Source organism: Budorcas taxicolor, chromosome 25, assembly GCF_023091745.1.
Source record: "Budorcas taxicolor isolate Tak-1 chromosome 25, Takin1.1, whole genome shotgun sequence".
NCBI classification, from domain to species: domain Eukaryota; kingdom Metazoa; phylum Chordata; class Mammalia; order Artiodactyla; family Bovidae; genus Budorcas; species Budorcas taxicolor.
In genome coordinates this window covers 5811082-5826556 of record NC_068934.1, presented here as the reverse complement: position 1 = coordinate 5826556, position 15475 = coordinate 5811082, and the positions used below count along the sequence as shown (strand labels likewise).

Sequence of the window (15475 nt, the reverse complement as noted above, 5' to 3'; positions counted from 1 at the left end):
AAGCTCAGCTCTTTAATGCCTGTCTGCTGTTCTAAGGCCTCATTGTAGATCATCTTGGACAATCTCCTAAGTACATGGCCAGGTTACTAACAAGTACAAATTATAAATGAATAGGAGTTTGGGCTGGGATTTTTTTCCCCTGCCATTTGCAAAAGCATATTTTTCTATAAAGAGTATAATACACAAATGTTCGTGTATATAAAGGTAGAAGTTGATGTGAAATAACATGCGGTTAAATATTGGCAAAAATGTAATTGTTCTGTCTCTTTTCTTAATATTTGACTTATCTTTTCAGATCTCCAGCCCTGATGATGGTTTTGAGAGTAAATCTCTTTATGAAAGCTGGTTAGAAAAGGACCCTTCATCAGAAAGTAAAACTTTGCCTAGGTAAATCATTTGTATGCACGTTTTCTACCACAGGATCAGTTGAGTTCCCCTTTGCTCCTTGTTTCTCCAGACATGCAATTCTCAGATGTCTCAATGATTTGAGAATATTTTTGCAAGTATTTAGTAAAAGATTATTAGGTACTACTTTGCATTCTTGTATAAAATTACATTCAGATATATATTAAATAAGGGCTTCCCAGGTAGACACCCTGCCAAAGCAGGAGACACAAGAGATACAAGTTTGATCTCTGAGTTGGGAAGATCCCCTAGAGGAGGAAACAGCAGCCCACTCCAGTATTCTTGCTTGAAAAATTCCATGGACAGAGGAGTCTGGCGAGCTATAGTCCATAGAGTCACAAAGAGTCAGGTATGGCTGAGCACATGAATTATATGTATTAAATATATTAATAAATATAACTTCAAATGGTTATGATGAAGTAAAAAAAAAAAAATGATGGATTATTTCTTTCTAAATTTATTAAGAAAAATCGGCAGCCACCAAGTTATATCTTTACCTGTAGTTAGTTTAGAATTTATGTAAGAATTAATTTTTACTTCTCATTTATACAACAGCTGTCTTGCACTTATTTTGTATTTATATTTGTTTTCAACTGCTATGCTATTTCTAAAACCAGCTGTTGGTAACAATTTATAGCAGATAAGTCTTGTGAGAGTTTAAATGTATCTTCATTATGTTTTAATTTGCTTGTTCAGAAATAAAAAAAACACTAAAGTAAAAGATTAAAAAACATCCCAAGGTCTCAATCTCAAAAACACATCTAATAGTTTGGAAGTATATAGTTAGGTTCTTAATGTCTACATAATTTTATGTTCTGTTTTACTGATATCATTTTGAGTGAAAATCTTCTATGTCATTACATTATATATAAATATATAGGTATGTATATAGTGGCTTAATTATATGCAAAGAAACATAATTAGATTTATTTCTGAAATATACTAGGGCACATTTAGAGTCTTCATGATCTTAAATGTAGACTTTCTCATGGAAGTTTTCATACTAGACCACAGTTCTCTGAGGGCAGAGATCATATCTTATTATTTGTTTTTCCCTCAAAAAATACCATGAATGCTGAGGCCATAGTTACCAGGTTGCCCAGTTTGGTGTCACTGCCCAACTCTGGTTGTAGTCAGTGCAGATTTATAGTTTTATTATAGGTATAAACAGATGTAATAGGAAAGTTCCTTTTTTTCCCACATTTTAATCAACTTTATTTTCTAAATTTTAAAATAAATTAAAGTTTATTTGTTATTATTTTAAAGAATAAAATAAAAAAAATTTTCATTGTTTGAAATCACCATATCATCAGGATGTTGTTGTTGTTTAGTTGCTAAGTCTGGTCCGACTCTTTGCAACCCCATGGACTGTAGCCCGCCAGGCGCCTCTGTCCATGAGATTTTCCAGGCAGGAGTACTGGTTGTGGGTTGCCATTTCCTACTGCAGGGGATCTTCATAGGAAAGTTTTCTTGAGGGTGGTATACCTTTTTTAATTTTTATAAAGGTACCACACAGTTCCTTGAACTTGTTGGGACAGGATTCATTGTCCCATCTATTTATATTATCTATTTTTGCATTTATTTCTTTGTGTGTGTGTGTTATATTTTACATTTAGAATCAGCAAGCTGGGATCTGGAAGTGATTTTGAAGCTTATTTTCAGAGACTTGGGATTGCTTCAGGAAGAGTCCGTTACACTAAGAATAAGGTAAGCAATTTTCTTTGGGATTTTCCAGGCAATAACAGTGGAGTGGGTTGCCATTTCCTTCTCCAGGGCATGAAAGTGAAAAGTGAAAGTGAAGTCGCTCAGTCGTCTCCGACTCTTAGCGACCCCATGGACTGCAGCCCACTAGGCTCCTCCATCCATGGGATTTTCCAGGCGAGAGTACTGGAGTGGGGTGCCATTGCCTTCTCCTTATTTTGGATACATAGCACTTAATCCACATTCTTTTTGTTAGGAATTCTGTCATTTAGTTGTTGGGCACCGGGCACTGTGCCCTAGGAAGAATGCCAGGGATAGAGCTAGACTGCAGGTCCCACTCTAGATAGACTGAGAAATAATTTGTGTTATTTTGTGAATGTTCACTGCCAGGGTTATTCAGTGAAGTGATAATGGACAGAGTAATGCCAGGTGCCTAGCTGGTTATTATTGCCGAGAGGTTTGCATCCTTCTTCTGATGCAGGTGTTGTTGGAAAATTTAATTCTTTTCTGATGTGCCCCATTGCATCTCAAGCACATTGATGGTATGCAAGTATATGAGTTATGCAAACCTATACCATTTTTGTCTATGTTATAAGTTATGTCAGAAGTCATACTGAAGATTACATCAGTACACTTAGGTTTGTCAAAGATTTTACTAATTTTCTGATAAGTGCAATACACCAACATCATGCTTGTCTAGAATACATATCCCTTGCAAATTTGACTATCCAGAATACAACTAAGAACAGGGAAGTAAGAGAAAACAGCTGCAGAATAACCCAAAATAAGTGCGTAAATTGGTATGCTGCTACTCATTACACTTCATTCAGAAGAGATGTACTTTTGGGAATTCCCATCAATCAGCCTCCATGCTTCCCCTGCAGGGTGCACAGGTTAGATCCTTGGTCAGGGAATAAAGATCCCACATGCCATGTGGCACGGCCAAAAATTTTCTTTTAAAAATCAAAAGACAAAAACAAAAACTCACCACACTATACACTTAACACATGAATGTTATTAAATCACACCTCATTAAAGCTCCCTTTAAAAAAAGAAAAGAGGCACTTTACCCTCTTTCAAAGCCTGTTCACTTTTATACTCTGTCATCATTCTGAACAAAGTGATCTGGTTTCTAAGACAATGCAGATTAAAAGCAGAATGTTAGGTAAATGGAAGGAGATAGATACAGGGATTCCTTTCAGTGACATTAAAAGCAATAAGAATGATGGGTTTATATCAAAGAAGCAGATAGGTAAACTAACGTTAAGAAAAGCAGGTCTAAGTAGTCAAAAATACTTACACAGAGTACTACCCTGTAACAATTTGTTTATGATGATAATCCTTAATTTTGTAACAAAGATTAGGTGGCATGTGGATATACATTGCTTGGGAATGCAGGCGAAGGGCTTAAATGTACAGCTGACCTTTAAACAACTCAGGAGACAGGGGTGTTAACCCCTGGAGAAGTTGAAAATCATGTGTAACTTTACATTTGGGATCCTGTTGTGCTGTAGTACGTATTTATTGAAAAGAAAAATCTGTGTATAAGTGAACCCCTGCCATTCAAACCCATGTTGTTAAAGCGTCAACTGAATAACCCTCCAGTTATTATCAATAACTGAGCTGCACAGAACCTTTCATTCTCAATCAGTTGATAGATAATTTCTAACTGTGCTGATATTCAATTTGAGTATGTACTCCTTAATTGTCAGCAAAGCAATGGGGAAAATTTTCAAGAAGCAGTATTTTGAATGAAGGTTATATGAATTACTAAGTGAATAATGGTAAAATTTTAAGTTGGTGAACATTTCATGGTGAAGTCTTAGTGAATTAGCCTTAAGTTTTTCCTTCATTGTGATGAAACTCAGGGTACCATATGGTTATGTTTTTTAATGGAAGCATTTTATAATTTCATAAAATATTATAATTTGGATATTTAATACTTTTCTGTACTTGATCCCTCCCCACCTTTTTTTTTTTTTCCAGAAAACAGATTCTTACAGCAGCTATCCAATATACCATACAATTTATGAGACATTTGAGTTGGTAGAGAAGTTTTATGACCCCACGTTTAAAAAGCAGCTTGCTGTGGCTCAGCTACGAGGAGCATTGGTTTATGAGCTTGCAGACGCTAAAGTCATTCCTTTCAATATTCAAGACTATGCAAAAACTTTGGAAAACTATGCAAGGAGTATCTATAATTCATCCAGGACACATGAGCAAGCGTGTAGAAGCCATGGAGTATCATTTGGTAAGAAATGGTTGGGCAGGTATTTTACAGTCCACGTTAGAGCTTCAAAATATCATCTCCTGTCATCAGTGCATCCAGTTTCATCCTAGAATTCATCCCCGCTTCATTTCCCCATCCTGACTTCTAGACAAAGAACTTTAAACACCTGTTAAACAGTGCCATTTGGTTTGATATGTGTCAGATCAATCCATTGTGCTAAGTTTGTGCTGCAAACATTGGGCTGATAAATATTTTCCCTATATTGCTGCTTTTAAAAATGCTTTTATTGTTATAAGTACAATACTATTATAGTGTAACAATATTATAGAAAGATGGGGAAGTAGAGAAAGCCACAAATTCCGCTACAAATATGTATTATAATTACTACCGTTATTATTACAGCATTTACCTATTAGTGTTTTCCTACATGGAGGATTTTTTTACATGGTATTCAGCTTTCCTTCCTTTTCTGTCTTGCCTTTTTGTGGTTGCTGTTTCACACCAAGTCTCTCTTGCGAAGCAGTGATGAAATTTATTATAGCACAGAGTAGTGTAGGAGCATTAAGCATTGTGTCTTGAAGTAGTTTCCTGGCTCAGATCCTGGCTCTAATGTTTAGTCACTGTCAGACCTTGGGAAAGTTATTTAACACCTCTACTGTCCGTTTTATTGGGAATAAAATAGGAAAATATGTTTCCAAGATTGTTGTGGAGATCCGGTTGGTTGGTACATAGAAATAATGGTGGCAGACAGTGTTCATAATGTTAGCTGTTATTACTGGTTTATTGTAGCCATTCTCCTTTACTGTTCTGTGAGTACATATTCTTTGTATGTATCAAAGTTAACAGACACTTTCTGAGTGTCTACTGTGTGCCAAGTGCTCCGTTATTTCCTGGGAGATAGAAAGAAGTTTAAGAAATAGTCATTGTCCTCACAGAGCTTATATTCTCAGGGAGAAGGAGAAGACCAAACACAGGAGATAAGCTGTTAGAGGGATACACGGAGAGTACTATAAGGGTCCTGAAAATGAGTACTGGATGGTCAGTAATGGCTTCTGAATATAATTACGTAGCAATTAGTAATCTTCAGAAAGAGATTTAGCAGGAATACTAAGATCTAGAAATTGAAGCAAAGAAAAATTTAGAAAATGGTGCTTACATCATCATGACTGTACAGTCACTGCAGTGATGGGGCAAATGGAGAGATGAAATGAAGAAATAAGCAGAGCCTGAAGCAGGCTGGGAGTTCGGAGTCCTGTGGCTGTCCAGCATCTATTTCTGTTCATAAATGCCCCAATTTCTTTCTGGTGAATTAGCCTTTACTAATTTTTATTATGTAGGGTCCACCTGAGAGACAGATTAAACAGTTGCAGCAGCAGGACTGTGTACAAAGTTGATGGATAGATGGATATACAGTTCTCTACATCCTGTTTATCAACTCACTGCATTGTCTTACGTTCCTAAGACTCTACTAAAACTGCTCTTTCCGAAGGTTTCATTTACTTGTGCCACTAAATCCTAGGGACACGTTTTGATTTTTCTCTATTAATATTTTGACTTTTGTGTTTCATTTGAAATTTAAAGTTTCTTCAACCCTCTTTCCCCTTAGCTTTCATAATATCTAATCTTAGATTGTTTGATTTGTACATAATATTAAAAGCAGCAACAATAATTGAAGGCCAAAAAAAAGACCTTATTTCTTCTATTGAATGTACTTATACTGAATGCATTACTTACTAGCTTTGTAGTCTCACAGAGATCCCATGTTTGGAGCTGTAATACTTTATCTATAAAATGAATATTGACTCCCCTGCATTATAAAATTAATGCAAGAAGCAAATCAATAATGTATGATAGTGTCCAGTTTAGAAAAGATGGAAAATGATGAACAGGTTGTTATTAAAAATATGATACACTTTCCTAATCCCTTTTCTTAGAAATTTTGTGAACTAAAGATTGATCAGACCAAACTGGACCCCAGTTATCAGAGTTTAAATGTATCAGCTTGTCTGTCACAGGTTGCCTTAAATAAGATCTTAAATGTACTACTTAAAAACTAAAAATGACATTATTTTATTCTGTAATAATTGTAGGAATGAAGCTCATTTATAGTGTCTGGCATATAGTTGTCCCAATAAATAAGTATTGAAAGAAATAAATGAATGCTGAGTTTCTGATAAATTGAGGAGTTTTTATGTCCTAGATTCTTGAAATTTGTTATTTCCTTCAGAACCAATTTTGCCATTTTCAATTTTATACATTATTTCTTTGGTACAAGATATCCTAATACATTCCAAGGATCTGCAAGAAGACTCAGTGGAAAAATAGTTTCAATACCTGTTGAGCAAGCTAGCATGGGGATGGCGGGAAAGTGAAGCTGAAATATGAAGCACTGGTGCTTAATGATTTCACCTCTTTTCTTCTATTTTTTAAGAGCCCTTATTTTCTGCTGTGAAAAACTTCTCAGAAGCCGCTTCAGATTTCCACAGAAGACTTTCACAAGTAGATCTGAATAAGTAAGTTTCAAATGTAAAGCTATCTACTGTTTTTAAAAGCAATGTGGTTAGTGGAATGAACTGTGTGCCCTCATAGGAGCATTGAATTCAAAGTCACTGCTACTCAGATTATGGTCTTCCAACCAGCAGCATCAGCCTCACCCGGGAGCTTGTTAGAAAGACACAAAATCAGAGCTCGTGCCAGACCCGCTGAGTTAGAATTCTGCAGTAGACTCTCCAGGTAGTTTGTATTCACATTAAAGTTTGAGGCGCATTGCTGTTGAAACATAAAACACTCATCCCATGGTGGGGGCTAAGGAGACATGTCTTTTGAAGTTTGCATGGTAAGAATTCTGACTGCTGCTGCTAATTCATAATTCTGCGGGTTTAAATGCATTCATAACCCATTTTACTACATTACCAAATAGTCCTGTAAACAGTGTAGAAATTCTTTCTTATACTTTTTTTTTGCATCTTACCACTTGAAAACTGGAAAATAATTTGAGTTATACTCAAAGCATTATTTAACAAGCATAAACTGCACCGCCTCACAGTTCATATCACTTTTCTTAATATTTTTAAAATTCATTCAAACAACTTTCCCACCTCCCATCCAGGCAGAAAGCTGTGTCAGTCATTGGGAGGGCCCTTTCTCTCTCCCTATGGTTGTAGGACAACCTAGGGAACTTGCGCAGCACCCCAAAAGATTAATTTGGCAGATTCCAAGTGTGGAAGGAGCTCCCTGCCCACGAGGTACAGCTGTCTCTCTCCCTGCTTGGAGACTCCTGCAAACTCCCTTCATTCTGTGGTGTTCAGCCTTTATTCTGCTACTTTGCTCCATGGTGGAACTGAATGACTTACCAAGAACAGCTTGGCAGTCCACGCTGTCTGTCTTTGCAGGGGTCCTGGCTCTCCTACAAAGAATTAAAACTGTCTTTTACTTCTTTCAGGAAAGTCTGTGGTCTTGAAAAAGAAATCAAACCATTTCCTGATCAGTCTCTCTGCCTATTATAAATAATAGAAAGATGCGCCTGCTGTTATATGCAGCTTACCATATGAGCCTGGGTATTTAATATTCATTTTCTTAAAAGTCTATGATTTAGAAGTTTGTTTTCCCCATGCCTTATCCGTATTTAATAGTTTAAAATGTGGCTTCATGGTAAAGGTTTTAATTATCTATTTTTTTAATTCTCAAAGCCCTATAGCAGTGAGAATCATGAATGACCAGCTGATGTTTCTTGAAAGAGCATTCATTGATCCTCTTGGTTTACCAGGGAGGCCGTTCTATAGGTAAGGAGGCAACAGGTATTGCAGTAAAGAACACCAACCATGTCACTCTGACCCAAACCAGCATACCCGAGGTCTGCTTTACACTACTGTGAGATGAGTGGAAAGTGGATATGTATACTGAAGGAAACACGGGTGAGATTATGCAGGTGGCGCTGGTGGTGAGGAACCCGCCTGCTGGTGCAGGTGGACGTAGGAGACGGGGGTTCGATTCCGGGTCGGGAAGATCCCCTGGAGGAGGGCATGGCAGCCCACTCCAGTGTTCTTGCCTGGAGAATCCCATGGACAGAGGAGACTGGCGGGCTACAGTCTATAGCATCACAAAGAGTTGGACACATCGGAAGAGACTTAGTGTGCATGCGAGACAGTATACTTTTTTTCATTTATTCGGCTGGGCCGGGTCTCAGTTCCGTCATGCAGGCCCTTTGTCTGTGCACACGGGCTTTCCAGTTGTGCCGCATAGGCTCAGGAGCATGTGGGCGCTGTAGTTGGGGTGCCTAGGCTTCGTTGCTCCACAGCACGTGGATTCTTAGTTCCCCCACTGTGGATTGAACTCCTGTCCCCTTCATGGCAAGGCTAATTCTTAACCACTGGGCCATCAGGGAAGTCCCATAATAGTGTAATCTGTAATATCAGAAAAATTAATTTCATACCCTGTATTGCTTTGCTACAGATATAAATGGCAAATGATAGTTGAAAAAGACTCTTTGTGACAAAATCTAAAAGACAGAATCTTAAAGGGGATCTTATAGCTCATGTGGTTCAATTTTCTACATGAATCTTTTCTGTAGGATTTCAGGAAAGTGGTTATCCAGCTGCTGTTTGAATCTTCCAATGATGGGAGACTTGCTACCACATGAGAAAGTTCATTCAATTATAAGAAAGATCTACTTAATAGAAAGTTTTCATCATAAAAATATATTTCCCCATAATTTTCTCCCTCTGACCTTGTACTGCTCTCCGAGTCAAGTAGAATAGTCTCGATCTATTTCCATATAGCATTTAGGGTTTCAGAAGATGGGTGCCATAGTTTCCTGTAAAGAATTGTACTTTTTTCTCAGTGTCTTGGCTGCTTTTGGATAGTCTCCAGTTTTTCAAAGTGTCTTTTAAGCTGTGGTTCCTTGGTAAAAATTAGAAAGGCCCTAGAGTCAGAAATCTATGTTCTAGTTCACTTGGCACATGTGTGATTTTACAGCAAGTCATATCTAGGGCTTGCTCATCTGAATTAGGAGGGTGATAACAAGCTATTTTACAAGGCTATTTAAGTCAAGTGACACAAACAAAAGATAGCTCTACATATTGCATTTCTTATAAATATTAGTAATTAGTGTTAACATTTAACTGATTATAATCCTAGGCCTTTAGAACCCATCTCTGCCAAATACCAAGTGTCAGCTGGGCAAATTACTTCTCCAAGACTCAGATTCCTAAGCGGTAGATGGAGATTACTGTGCTTATACCCCATAGGTTTATAAATTTAAGGCTTGCAGAAGATTTAGCTCAGAGAGGGATACACTGGGTACATAGTTGCTGTTTTTAGTATGTGTGTTGCTGAAGCGAGCACAATAGTTGCTGTTTTTATAAAATCTTACATATTGTGAAGATAAATGTTTATTGATACAAATAAAATAGCAGCCATCAGTTAAGTATTTCCATAAACCAAAGATTGAAAGCCAATTTATAGATTAATCTTTTTTTGCCTGTGAGTCCATCTTTATATATATTTTTTCAATTTATATGATTTATAAGCAGAATATCTCATTTTCAAATTCAGGCTCTGTGGAGTTCCATAGAATAAAAAGGGACAGTGCTAACACCTAGATGTTTCTGTTATTTCCTTCAGAGAAAATCAGAGATGAGAGTTTGGTGTTAAATTTTGAATGCAGTTAAGTACACGTTTGGTTTTTTATTTACTCATTTGTATTTACATAAATGGGACCATATATCACCTTGCAACTGCCTTTTTTGGGTAACAGTTTCTCTTAGAGGTTTTTCTGTGTCAGTATATATAGTTTTAGCTATTCTCATCTGTTTCATTGTTTTCCATTATATGGCTTGCATGTGTAAATTTTAGTCCTTATTGAATTTTTAATTAATTTGCTTTTTTCCACAATTACTTACTATTAGAAAAGTACTGCTATAAAATGTCCCCAAGACCTATTTGAACATTTAAGATCTCTAGAATCAGTACCTGGGATTTCAGGGACAAAAGGTTAAACATTTTAAATTTGATTAAGTAGCTGACAAACTGTCCTCCAATTTAAAATATATTGGGAACTGTTCATTGACCACGAAGGCTGTATTCTAAAGTGAGGGAGATGCAGACCTCACCGCCCTGAGACACAGAATCAACAGCCACAGATGGATGGTTTCCTCTGGGAAAAAACCAAAAACCCTGAAAACTAAGTGAGCAAGTCCTCCACGTCAGGCGAAGGAGAAGAAGGCCGTGTGGGTGTGAAAGGGGTAGTGGAGGCTACTGCCCAGTCTCACCGCAAATCCCACTCCATTGTCAGGAGGGAGCTCACAGACCTGGAGCTTCCCTCTGGGGAGCAAAGAGTTTGTCCCCAAATGAGCCACCTGACCTGCGCCCGAGGGTGAGCCTCCCTGATATCTGGCCTTGAGAACCAACGAGGCTGCATCCATAAGACCAGAGGGATGCACAGAGGCTGGAAATGGCTCGGGCCAAAAGAACTCCGCTAGATCACCTGCCACCGGCCCCAGCACAGAAGCAGCCCTTGAGTATCCCCCGGATTCTATGTGAAAGGGGTTCATTGGTTGATCTTAAAGCACTGGCTCGAGGGGCGGGGACCCTCTCTGGGGTGGAGGCTGGTGGGTACTCTGCTCTTCCTCTGCCTTGCTGAGGCTGTGGGCACCATCTTTCCCCTCTTCTTCCCCGAAGGCCATGGTCTTCATGCGATCCCTCTGCTGAGCTCCAGAGCACCAGTATCTCCAGAGGGAAGCTTTTATCTGCGTGTGGTGGTACTCTGGCTTCTGCATCTGGTGTCCTGGTTTTTCCAGCTGTCGCCGGCAGACACTCCTTGATTGCCTGGCTCAAGGCTGGGAGGGTGAGGGGGGCTTGCATTCCTGAATCCTATGGGGCTGTAACAACTGGAGAGACAGTTGTCAGAGAGCAGACTGAAACACACCTCGGGTCTTTCTAAGGAAGAGGCCCCTTTGCCTGGCCAAGAGCTTCAGCCTGAACAGCAGGGTTTCACTCCGACATGCTTCCAGAAGTCTGCAGGGCTGCCCTCAGGTAGTGAAGACTGGTGGAAGCGCTCTCTGCTCCTCCTCTGCCTCACTCCAGCTTGACCCTCTCTCAGAAGGGAGCTTATACCCTTTTCTGGCCCTCCGATTTTTGAAGCTGCTACTGGGGACGCCTCTACATTTTCTGACTCTGGTGACCAGAGGGAAGTATGCTTGCAGCTCTCAAGGGGGTAGATAGGGAAAGAGAGGCAACAGACCCAGGGGCTGTATTCTGGGGAAGGAGGCCCATAATCCTGTAAGCACAGATCCAGGCTGAGGGGCAGGACTCTGATTCTACCCATGTAAGTGCTGGCTGTAAAGCAGACACCCAGGAGGCCGGTGCTGTCTTCACGCTCTTGGCCACGGTCCAGGAAGCCAGCATCTCTCAGGGGAGCTCTTAGAGATGTCTGGTGCCTCAGCTTCTGTGGCTGCTGCCCGAGGGGTGCCCTGATCCCCTGGCTCTGGTGGCCAGACAGGATTGCTTTCCTTGGTCCCACAGGGTTATGATGATTTCAGAGTCAGTGCATGGGAGGCTACCGCCTGCAGTCACTGCACAGGTGGCAGACGGAAACACAGCCCATCTTTCTGTAAAAGAGGCCTGTTGGCTTGTCTTAGAGCTTCATCCCAAGGCACGGGTTTTTAGGCTTCCCAGGTGGTGCCAGTGGTAAAGAACCTGCCTGCCAGTGCAGGAGATGCAAGAGATGTGGGTTCAGTCTCTGGGTCAGGAAGATCCCTTGGAGGAGGGCACGGTAACCCAGTCCAGGATTCTTGCCTGGAGAATTCCATGGACAGAGGGGCCTGGCAGTCTACAGTCCATAGTGTCATCAAGAGCTGGACACGACTGAAGTGACTTGGCACACCTGCACCAAATAGAAGGCGTGGAGTTAAAAGAAGGAATACATTAATGCAATTGAGAAATGAACTGGATGGGTTCACTAGCAGACTAGACGAAGCAGAAGAATCAGTGGCTTGGAACACAGGCAGTGGAACTCACAGAGCAACAAAAAGTAAGAAGGGTTTAAAAGTGATGACAGTTGAAGGGACACCTCTGGGACAACAGCAGGTGGAACGGTGTGCGTCTTATAGAGGTTCCAGAAGGAACTGAAAATGTCCCTAACCTGGGGAAGGAAACAGACATCCAGATCCGGAAACCCAGAGAGTGCGAATAAGATGAACTCAGAAGATCCCCACCCTAAGACAAGCTGTAATTAACATGTCAAGAAAGGTGTTAACAGGAACAGTGGAACTCCCCTGGTGGTCCAGTGGTTAAAACTTGACGCTCCCTCTAGAGGGGGCACGTGTTCAGTCTCTCATCAGGGAGCTTAGATTCCGCGTGCCATGGCAAGGTTGATTTAAAAAAAAAAAAAAAAGTCTCAACAAACTGGATACAGAGGCAATATGTGTCAATATAACATAGCCCATGTATGACAAAACCACAGCTCAATGGTGAGAACCCCAAGGCATTTTCTTTAAGATCAGGAACAAGGCAAGTATGCCCACTCTCACCATTTTTATTCAACGCGGTATTGGAAGTCCTGGCCCTAGCAGTTTGGAAAAATAAACAAAGACATCCAAATCAGGAAGAAGTAACTGTCACTATTGCAGAAGAAAATCCTAATGATTGCACAAATAAACTGTTGGGTTGGCCAAAAAGTTCATTCAGGTTTTTCTGAAAGGAGAAACTCAAATGTACCTTTTGGCCAACCCAATATTAGAATAAATGAAATCTGTAAAGTTATAGGACACAAAATCCATGTACAGGAACCTATGGTGTTTCTAAACACTGATGATAAGAAGAAAAATTAAGGAAACACCTCATCTACAATTTTATCAGGTTTTCTTAATTCTTGAATCAATAATATTGTACAATACTCCCCCTCTACAGTTCTCCAGAAGATGGCATATGTACTAAGGAATACCTGTGACCTGTATCTCTAGTATCTCCGCTTATATATAGGTCAGACTATTAATGTTTATAAACAGTTCAGCATGTATACCTGTTTCATTAAGGACGATCCACTTAAGGCCATACTAAATTTCAAGAGGCAAAGCAATAAATCCTGATATACTCTGGGAAATCTAAATGATGTCATTAGAAATGTCTTTGATCATTAAATCTTACAGAGAGTTCTATATTTTGTCATAGAGTAGCTTTACATTCAGAAGCAGCTCTAGGGTTTGACTGTTAGGCCTAATTCCTTTTTTTTTTTTTTTAAAGAAGGGATCTGAAGCACTGCCCCTGGCCGCCCACAGCTGCCTTTAATTTACTTTGTCTGTGCTGGGTCATCATTGCTGAGAGCAGTCTTTCTCTGGTTGTGGCAAGGGGGGCCACTCTGATCGTGGTGCCTGGGCTTATTGCGGTGGCCTCTCTCATTGTAGAGCGTGGCCTCTGGGCTGTGCAAGCTCAAGAGTGCGGGTGGGCTCAGCAGTTGTGGCACACGGGCTTGGTTGTCCCACAGCGTGTGGAATCTTCCTGGACCAGGGCTTGAACCCATGTCCCCTGCGTTGACAGGTGGATTTCCTTAATTACTGGACCACCAGGGAAGTCCAGGCCTAATTCCTGATAAGAGTGATTAATCCAGTGTGTCCCTTTCTGCAAGGTAGAATTCCACACAGTGGAGAGAGAAGTTTCTTGATTTCCTGAGCTACTTATGACATGAAGCAGGAAATCAGGTGCAGACTTTCCTTCTAGATTGGAAATAAGTGTGTCTTTGTGGGCAGCCCATATATAGCTGCTTTACCTTTGTGGAATGGGCTTCGTTATCCTTACTAATTATGATATTTTTGAAATATAAGCTACTTTGCTTGTTGCTTTTTAATTCTGAAGAGTATTGGGAATAACTGTCATTCTTGTGGAATCTTTAAAAAAGGCAACACAAATGTAATTATTTTTTAATCTCTTATTTTAAAATATCCATAAATTATTCATGCTTTATGGATGTTTGTGGATGTCTAGGCAGTTAGACAACTAATGCCTGTAACTTACAGGAAAATATCTGCTTATTTCCAGCTGCTTGGGTTGATAACATGATATGATTTGCTAGACACATCTTATCAACTCCTTTCTTTGCTTAAAATTATACCATTGCCTAAGTGTCTCAAACCGACAACATAAGGTTTTACTTTGGAGTAACAAAAGTAGATATCAGGAGGAGACACAATATTTCATTATGAATGCGATCTAACAAAGACACCACAAAAGAGAAAGGAAAAGCATGTGAAATGTAATGCATGATTACTCTTTAGCTCAGCCTGTTCTCTGTGTTTTTTTCTTCTAGGCACATCATCTTTGCTCCAAGCAGCCACAACAAATATGCTGGTGAATCATTTCCTGGCATCTTTGATGCTATGTTTGATATTGAAAATAAAGCAGATCCTCGTTCAGCCTGGAAAGAAGTGAAGAAACACATTTCTATTGCAGCCTTTACAATCCAAGCAGCGGCAGGGACTCTGAAAGAATTCTTATAGTAAAGTCCCAGGTAACTGGCTGCCATTAAAAGTCTGAGGATAAAATCTATCTTTCTGATAACACATGAAGCCAGAGTATGCTAAAATTTTGCTTTTCATGTCATGTTTTGACTTTAGACTTCCAGCTTGTTCATCGGTCAAGAGATTTTTGGCTCTAAAAATTTAAAACTTCATCGTCAAAGTGCTAATCCAATAAAACAAACCAAAGAACTTCATCCTTTGTAGTAGAATGGAGTAAGAAATGGCAACCCACTCCAGTATTCCTGCCTGGAAAGTACCATGGACAGGGAAGCCTGGCTGGCTACAGTCCAAGGACATGACTGAGCACGGACATGCATGCATATGGAGAAAGAGATGAAGTAAATGAAAATTCCCCAAAATACAATATGGCAAGGAACTTAAACTCTTCATACATTGTTGGCTAGAATGTAAAACAGTTCAACCACTTCAGAAAACAATCTGGCACTTTTTTATAGAGTTAAATATATACTTATAGCTCAAATTCTACTTCTAGGTATTTACTAAGGAAAAGTAAAAACGTGATCACCAAGACTCTAGACATGTTCATTGCAGCTTAATGTGCAAATAACTGTAAGGAAAGATTGAATGCAGAAGGAGAAGGGGACGACAGAGGATGAGATGTGCTGCA

At 39.7% G+C, this 15475-nt stretch overlaps 1 protein-coding gene across 1 annotated transcript in view; it reads left to right on the top strand.

The window, feature by feature from the left end:
- The window catches only part of NAALAD2 (N-acetylated alpha-linked acidic dipeptidase 2), a 49251-nt gene extending 34425 nt beyond the window's left edge, over positions 1-14826 (top strand). Inside the window, exons 14-19 of the mRNA XM_052661994.1 lie at positions 296-387; positions 2022-2112; positions 4093-4357; positions 6768-6849; positions 8026-8118; positions 14637-14826. Of these exons, the coding sequence (XP_052517954.1) occupies positions 296-387; positions 2022-2112; positions 4093-4357; positions 6768-6849; positions 8026-8118; positions 14637-14826 (813 nt within the window). The remainder of the gene's footprint in view (positions 1-295; positions 388-2021; positions 2113-4092; positions 4358-6767; positions 6850-8025; positions 8119-14636) is intronic.
- The last annotated feature ends 649 nt before the right edge of the window (positions 14827-15475 follow it).